This window comes from Morone saxatilis, unplaced genomic scaffold (genome assembly GCF_004916995.1).
Source record: "Morone saxatilis isolate NCDOM2014 unplaced genomic scaffold, NCSU_SB_2.0 Contig16, whole genome shotgun sequence".
Lineage (NCBI taxonomy): Eukaryota > Metazoa > Chordata > Actinopteri > Moronidae > Morone > Morone saxatilis.
The window spans coordinates 10,285,802-10,294,212 of record NW_023339718.1 but is presented as its reverse complement, the minus strand read 5'-3'; the positions used below and the strand labels follow the sequence as shown (position 1 = coordinate 10,294,212).

At 38.9% G+C, this 8,411-nt stretch overlaps 1 protein-coding gene across 1 annotated transcript; it reads left to right on the top strand.

Moving 5' to 3' along the window:
• Positions 1-298: 298 nt before the first annotated feature.
• Positions 299-7,053, top strand: ndc80 (NDC80 kinetochore complex component). Its single transcript, XM_035657757.1, has 17 exons — positions 299-379; positions 852-947; positions 1,420-1,503; positions 1,764-1,890; positions 2,336-2,508; positions 2,614-2,716; positions 2,801-2,890; positions 2,999-3,092; positions 3,282-3,382; positions 3,574-3,718; positions 4,264-4,469; positions 4,731-4,877; positions 5,125-5,214; positions 5,444-5,536; positions 5,961-6,091; positions 6,293-6,395; positions 6,835-7,053. The coding sequence occupies exons 1-17, from the start codon at positions 372-374 to the stop codon at positions 6,961-6,963; spliced, it is 1,920 nt and encodes a 639-aa protein (XP_035513650.1). The 5' UTR covers positions 299-371; the 3' UTR covers positions 6,964-7,053.
• The last annotated feature ends 1,358 nt before the right edge of the window (positions 7,054-8,411 follow it).

Genomic DNA, 8,411 nt, shown 5'->3' with positions numbered 1-8,411 from the left:
GGGTTGTTTTGTGTTGCCAGAGGACTTTTCAGCATTTTAAATATTCTAATTGTGGGTGAAGTAATTAACCTATTTTTTCCCTCTTTAGCCGTTCTGATCCGTACAAAAGTACAAATACTAGATGAGAGATTTTACACGCGAAACAAAAGTGTAATAATCTCCTTTTCCAATGATTGTTTCTTATGAGTTTGCGAGACGTTAAAGCCATATTGTTTGTAGAGAGCGGCGTAGCGGAGCCTTTTTGGACTCCGTTGCTCGCCGTACTCTAATGACGTCACCGCCGTCCGGTACTTTTGGCGGGGTTTTCAACTGGATCCGCTCGGATTGTCGGATTTATTTAGTAAACATTGGGCTTTTCCACCTAACGAGAAATGGAGCGGTACGTCCGAAACTGGCTAGAAACACCAGTTGAAGTTATATTGGATGACTTATAATAGATAACTATCAAACTACACTTCTGACTAAATGTAACGTTTATGGTTTTGGTAACTTGCCGGTCGAGCTTATTGTGATTTGACGTTAGCCACAGTTAGCATACGCAAGCTATCGTTCATTTAAACGATGTTACCAACCGTGATAATAATCGGTTAACGTCAACTGGAAAATTATTTTTTATTTATTTAGCTAGAATACGATTAAGTAGGTTTTTTTTTAGCTGTCTCTAGTTACGTTAGTCATTTAATTAGCTATCCGAGCTAAGCTAATGCACATACACTGACAGACTTTACGTTGCCAACATTACACTAAAATGCAGGTTTATGTTTTTTTTGGGGAGGGCACTTATGAACACTACAATAACGCTATTAAATCAAACGCAATCTTGTTTGTTTTTCGCTCTAACTCGTGTCCAGTGGAAGGATGAGTCGGGTAACAGGCAGACCGTCGGAGCTGCCAATGCGAGTGCAAGACAGCAACAGGATGAGCATGGTGTATACAACGCCCCAGAGGTTGGTTTCAAGGAGCTCAAAGAAACTGAATACATTCACACATTGTGCGTAGTCAGCTATACTGTTTTCCCACAACCGTGCGGTGTGTCCGCTCTTGTATTCGGCTCATATGTGTTACCTGATGTTGTTAACCACACCCATGCAACATACACTTCACTCTCTGACTGCTTCTAGTAAAGGGTTGTCCAGAATACGACACAGAGATAGCTCAGTGTTGACTATACTGTAGACTGTAAAATGGTGTAATTTAATGTGATTTCCTCCATGTGTAAAGACAAACTGGGACACAAAACTAACAAACACACAAACACATTTTTTTTAAATAGAGGCTGCATAGACTTATTCTGTTTTTGCCGTGGTTTGTATGTAGAGACATTATTGGTGAAGAAAGATGAGGAATGGATTTGTACTGGGAGATTGTGAGTTGGCAAGTGGAACACATCCGTTTGTTTACAGTTTTGTTTCTTTGCAGTAAACAACCTTCATTTGGAAAGTTGAACATACCCAAACCCCAGTCTGTGACCTCTGAGAGACGAACCAGCTTCTTTGGTGGCCGGTACGTGAATAATATTTCAGAAACTGTGTTCCTCACATAGTGGAAGTGTACAAACTGCTGTAAGACCGGTAACATACAGTGTATATACATTAAATTTAACACATATTGCACCAGCACAATTACAGAAGTAGTAAGAGAATATAAAGCGTACTTAAAGGTGATTCTGCGTAATATCATTGTAACCCATACACTTTTTTTCAATTTCAATACCAATCTAAACTGATATTTGATGCTGTGGTTTGTTAATACTTTGACTGCAGGACTAGTGGAGCCAGCATGCCTCGCAACAGCACCATGTCAGGGTTTGGAGGAAGTGAGAAGATCAAAGACACCAGACCTCTTCATGATAAATCCTTTGTGCAGCAATGTATCAGACAGCTGCATGAGGTGAAAATATTTAATTTCTCAGCCGGTATAATTTATATAATCACAAAAAGTCTGTTTTAACACTGCTACGCCATTTATGTTCAGTACATTAAACCCACTGTGTGCGATATGAAAATCTTTGTTTCCAAAAAGTCACTGTGGCAGACTGCAATATACATCTCATTTCATTTAACTGATTAACACCCCTTTTTTGTGTTTGTGTGATGGGCACATTTACCACACATTCACATATGAGTTATATATTTATCCAGTTGTGCTTCGTCTACATTTACAGTCTCACCACTATACTAAAATTAGCTGATGTTTTATTTATTTATTTGTATTTTTACATTTGAACTGATTAAATATCATTATTTCTACTGATATCTACTGTTTGGAATTTAATTGTAACTTAACCAAAAAGTAACATAGATGTTGGTCTGACTGATGACTCTCGTTTTTCTAGTTCTTGACTGAGCAGGGTTATCCAGGCACTTTGTCATCCAAGACCCTTCAGTCTCCCTCTACCAAAGAGTTTGTGAAGATGTTTGAGTTCATCTACCGCCAGCTAGACCCAACCTTTGAGATGCCAAACTTAAAAGTTGAGGAGGAGGTTCCAGCTATCCTAAAAGCCCTGAGGTGAAATGAAATCTTTTAGTGTTAATAAGTATGTTGTTTGTCTGTAGGTTGGGAAACACTGATGACAATTTCTGTCTTTATTTCTCTCCCTTATTCTGGTTTAAGGTATCCATTTGTTCTCTCCAAGTGTTCAATGTATTCTGTTGGAGCTCCCCATACCTGGCCACAGGCCCTCGGTGCTCTCATGTGGCTCATTGATAACGTTAAGGTGGGAAGCAAACAACGCTTTTTAACAGGAATTATTGTTATCATGAAATTGGTTAAAAGCAGTGTTGTGCTTATTCTGTCACAGATCAACTGGAGTTTGAGTAAACAGGAGCTGCTGTTCAGTGACTTTGGTGAGGACAGTGACAATATCGAGGAAGGAGCGGAATATAACAAGGTACTTGACCAGAGTCAACGTCCTCAAACATCATACAGTTACTTTTGTGTTGTGTGTTGTTTTTTTTTTTCTTTTTCTTATTTTCTCTTTCACTTTGTTCCTGTGCAGCTCTTCCTGGACTACACAGCTGAGACATACTCCAAGTTCATGCAGGGCGATGACACATTTGAGGATGAGGATGACCTATTCCTCACTAAACTCAGTAAGCACAGCGTCTCTATGAAATGTATTACTTTTTTAATAATTAATTGTTTTTTTGTGTATTTGAGCACAATGTTAATTTAGTTGTTTCAATTCAGGTTTTGATTTTCAAGTTAAAATTCCCAATAAAACTTTTTATATTGGAAAAATCAATAAAGAGGCATGTGTATGTGTGTGTTTTTCCTCATAGAGAAGCTCTACAACGTTGATGAAGCCCTGCTGACTGCGATGGAGGAGAAGCACAGAATGCTCACTGATGAGGTTGAACGACTGGAGAAGGAGAGCCAGATGGTCAGAAGACTTTTACATTGACACACCCCTATAATTACAGATTAGACTTTGATTTTATTATATACAGTGAGGGCAATTGTACTGCACTAATTGTAAGTGTAAAGTTTGAAAACTTGACACCGTCAAACAAGTAAATGACTGCACAAAAGGAACTGATGACTGATCATTCTCTGTCTCCTACTCCTTGACAGGACCGTCTAACGACCAAGAGGATGGAGAAGGGAAAGCTGCAGATAGACCTGAAGAAACTCCAGAGTTATCGAAGCAGCCTGGATACCTTTCAAGCCAACCTCGAGAACAAAGCTTCAGAATTGACTGATGAGCTGGAGAACACTGGTAAATAGGGCAGTGACCATGTAACCATGTCAGTCAGCCAGTTCCTTAGCAGGATTCTCTGGATCCTGTGGGAATCTCATGTGTGGATCTGAGGAGTCAGTCTCCATGTAGACGCCTGTGCTACTGCTAATTACTACTCACGAAGTAACTGGAATTACACATTTCCACATACACACACTCATGAGGATTCTTGTTATTATGGGTTAACAAGACTAGTGTCTCGACTGAGGCTGAGATTCTATTTTAAAACATTTCACATTCCTGTTTTAATTAATAAGCCACCAGAGACCATAAGTTACAGTGTTTGTAAAACTGCTAGTGCCAATATTCAGTTTCTTACTGTCAGTCAGTGCAAGTAAAAAGCTGCTAAGCAACAAAGCTCTAAACTGTATTCAGGTTCAAAGTGGTACATGGCAGCAGCTATTGGGTTACAAATGGGCTTATTGGATCTTCTACAATAGTTTTGAACGTCTCTTTCGAATCAGAACCTCAGATTGGATCTCGTTTTATATTCATGGTGTTTTTTCCTCTCCATCTTTCTGCAGTCAGTCATCTGGAGTCTCTAAAACATGAGCGAGATGAGCTGCAACTCCGGCTGCAGAATCAGAAGTTTACTCCAGCTGACGTAGAGAGGATCAACAGAGAGAAGAGGGAGCTCCAGCAGACCATCTCCAGTCTCAGCAAGTCTCTTGAAGATGCTGAACAGCATAAGTGGAATGAGGAGATTGCTCTGGCCAAAGTGAAAGAGAAGGTACTGTATGTACATCTAGTATGTATGCAAAGAGGAGCAGCAACAGTACCATTTGATTATCATAATGTTCTTCTTGACATGATATCATTTTCTTCTTAATAGCTGGGATTAAACTAATATTTAATAGTGTCGGTGTGTTTTTGCTACCCAGTTTTAGTCAGTATACATTACTGCAAGCAGATGTTCTTAATCCAGTGTCACACATTTTGACTGTTGATTTGACTTGTGTCCTTTTCCGTCCTGTATTTTCCTCAATCCCAGGCGGAGCTGAAGCTAACAGAGTACCATAAACTGGCTCGTAAACTGAAGCTGATACCCCTGTCTGCAGAGAACGCCTGTGGTCACGATTTTGAGATCAGGCCGTTCGAATGTGGATCCGGCATGGTTCAGAATAGAACACAGATACAGGTATTTCCAGCTAATAATCCTGTTCACACAACCGTTTGTGTAAGAGCAGACTTTCATATTAGTTCAGTATGAACAAGACTAGCTTACTATCCCAGTGCTTAGCTCATCTCCATGTAGTTACTTATAGCTTTGGAAATGCATCTTTTTATATCGATTTAACATTTTGTAGGACATTAGATTTTGTTTTTATTGTGTGTAGTAGATTTTGTTATTCAGTGTGCTTGCTCTGATCTCTGCTGTGTTGTAGATGCTCCTGAGAAAGCTGGTCAGTGATGTGGAGGAGGAGAACAGTCGATTAGCCAACATGAAACTCAGCCTGGAGGAGTCTTGTGAACAGGTAACAAAATTATAGATTTTTCTCATTAGGTTCTCACAAGTGCATCTCTGTTAAAATCACAATTGTCATTTTTTTTTATTGATTTTATTTGAAAAGTTGAATTTGACAAAAATCGGTCATAGTTTGAGATCATAAATACTCATCATCATCTAGTCTGCTTGTAATGCGGCATATTTAATGGTTGTGTGTGTGTGTGTGTGTGTGTGTGTGTGTCTTTCTGTCTTTTAAGGTGAATTCCAACATCATGGACAAGTCCAATGACATAAAGCAGCTGAAAGAGCAGATTCGCAAGCTGGATGAACGGTTGGATTGCGACATGCAGGTATAGTCCATACAGTTCAGTCTGCTTGATGTTTGTATAAAATGCCAGATTACTACATACACCAGCTGGCACACATGGAGCAGAATTAACCAGATTGAGACAAGATGGGAGTGAACGTAGCTCAGTCTGTAGAGACCTGGCTTTGGAACAGGAAGGTAGGGTTCAAGTCCAGCACAGACCATTGTATGTAGTGTGGACTGGTGGCTGGAGAGTTGCCAGAGTAAAAAAAGAATATCCCCATTGGGGATTAATAAAGCCAATTTTCCTCTAATAATAGTCAGTTTAGTACTGATCGAAACTTCTGTCGTCTAAGCTAAAAAAACAGGAATGTAGGAAGTAAATATTTTACCATCACATACAGCAAATACACAGTTGTGTCATACATGTACCAACAACAGTTTGCTGTGTGTTTGTGTCTGTTTAGGAGCTGGCTCGAGAGGAAGGGGACTGGGCAGAAGAGATGGAGTCAGTGGAGAACCATCGTAAGCTTCTCGAGAAGAAGGTTAATTATGGTTACGACGAGGCTGTGCAACAACTGAAGGCAGCGCAGCAGCAGTGAGTGACTATTGTATATTTATTAACTATATTTATTAGGACTATATTTAAACAAATGATTCTTAAATGGCCCTGAAAATACTGCTCAATAGCTGTGCTTCATTTGCTGCTTCCAATGTGGCCTCATGTCTCAACGTCTCTGTTTCTGTCAGTGTAAGCGATGACTCTTTTACAATAAAACCCTCGTGGTCTCTTCCTCAGGTACCATCTGGTGCTGCAGGAGACCAATGAGGAGAGACGAACAGTCGCTAACAACCTTGCGTCTGTGTTTACCACAGCGACCAACCACTTGTCAATTACAGAGGTAACTTTCTTACAGCTCTGAATCTGCCCCTCGTAGTGTAAGGAAGAATCTACATCTCAAGTGTACTTCAAAGAAGAAATACATTTACTTAAATGAACTGCACTGAGTTCTCTAAATGCAAATAAACGAATGTCCCAAATTCAGTAGAGTTAGTTTATTTTCCAGGGCAAACATCACAAGCACAGGACTCATAAAAGAAGTATTTCACTGTTTCAGATGTCACTGTAGCCATCATTGACTTAATATCTTTAGGCTTTATATGCAGAAAAGATTTAGTAGTACACTATAATAACTATCTTAGTCTAAACATATTTAACATATTGTTCTTGCTGTTCCTAAGCATGCCTGGCCTGATAGCAGCATTACTCATGCTGTATCTGTATGTGTATTTATGATTCTCATCTATAACCCATTAACTCCTGTGCTTCATGTACAACAGAAGTGCCTGGAGGATCTGCACAGCAGAGTGCAGCGTGTCTGCTCCAAGGCTGTGGAAGAGGATGAGGCCGTTGTACAAACGCTGAGGGACACTTTGAAGAGCTTCATATCCAAGGCGAACAGTTCATAAAGCGAGGAGGAAGGATCTCCGGGATGTTCCCGTCATTTGTGTTTTAAGTTTCGTACCATCTTGCAAATAAAGAAATTAATCACCTAGTGATTTTCATGCATTTGTTCTTAACATTTTTTGGAAACCTATCATTTGACTTATAACCTTAGATTAACAATAAAAGAAGAGAGCATTTTTGGTCACTCAGTTTTCTGTGTATAAATTATTCTAAGTATAACAGCAGTGTGTTTTTGCCTTCAGAAACATTGTAAATACAAAGTAGTTGCATTAAGATGGAAGTTTTGATGGCATGTGCTTGTAGGTTGCATGTATAACAGACTCCAAGATTTTCATGTTTTTGTGTTTTTGTTTTGTGTCGTTCTGTCAAGACTTATTTTTTTTCTTCTATCAATAAACATTTGCATGCAAAATAAAAACGACTTTAAAACCATCCAGTTTCTCTTTAAAATGGTTTGAGGAAAATAGTTATAAAAACATGTATTTCACATAAACATTTTAATCCATTATTGTGGAACAGTCAATATATTGCTCACAAATCCTCCCTCGTTTGTGTTTGTGGCTCTGTCCTTTCTCACTGTTCATTCTGCTCATTAGATGTTTGTGTTGTATTGAAGCCACTAGAGGGCAGCACACACCACTGGCTGCTAAAACTGCTCTGGTTGCTTGTTGGGTGACAACGTAAGTATGACTTTTCTGTTATGTTCTGTTTAATTATTCTTCTGGGAACTATTTGTTAATATTGCATAATACGTTTCTTCAATAGCTTCCTGGTTCATTAAAGTATTCAAGCATTAACAGAAGCTTTGCAATAACTCTTGATCTTTAAGTATTAACTAACTGGCTGGAGTCAATACAACATTGCAGCACTGCCATCAGTCCAAAATTAATCCAATTTAATACTTCTGTGACTGAAGATAGTTAAATTTAACTCTAAATGTCAGACATTGTTAATACAGTCTTGATAATATATGATAAGGAGTGTGAGACACTTTCACTATACTTACTTACCCAATAGGCTGTGGATTTATGAATGTTAGATGTTAGTTCAGGCAAACACTGGCACAAAAATAAATGTCAGGCATAGTTTCCATTTGTCTGTCTCATTTATCTTATTTTTACTGAGCACATTAGAGCGTTTAAGTTCCACATATCAGCCAAAACCCATAAAACTGACTGCCTCATTAGCAAATGAAGCGTTTATTTTAGGATTTTGTGTTTTTTGCACCTCTGGCAGGAGCATTTATTGCAAATTATTTGGCCGAGGCAACTCAGAAAAGGAATTTACCATGTCATGGTCAACATCGTACCTGTTTCCAGTGAACTTTGCATGCTTGGCCTTCGCTATTAATATTTTTTGCATTTATATTCAGTCCAGAGATTGAGTCCAGATATCTTGTGGCAGTCTGTAAACAATTCAAACCACAGTTTGGGTTTACGTAAGGTTTTCA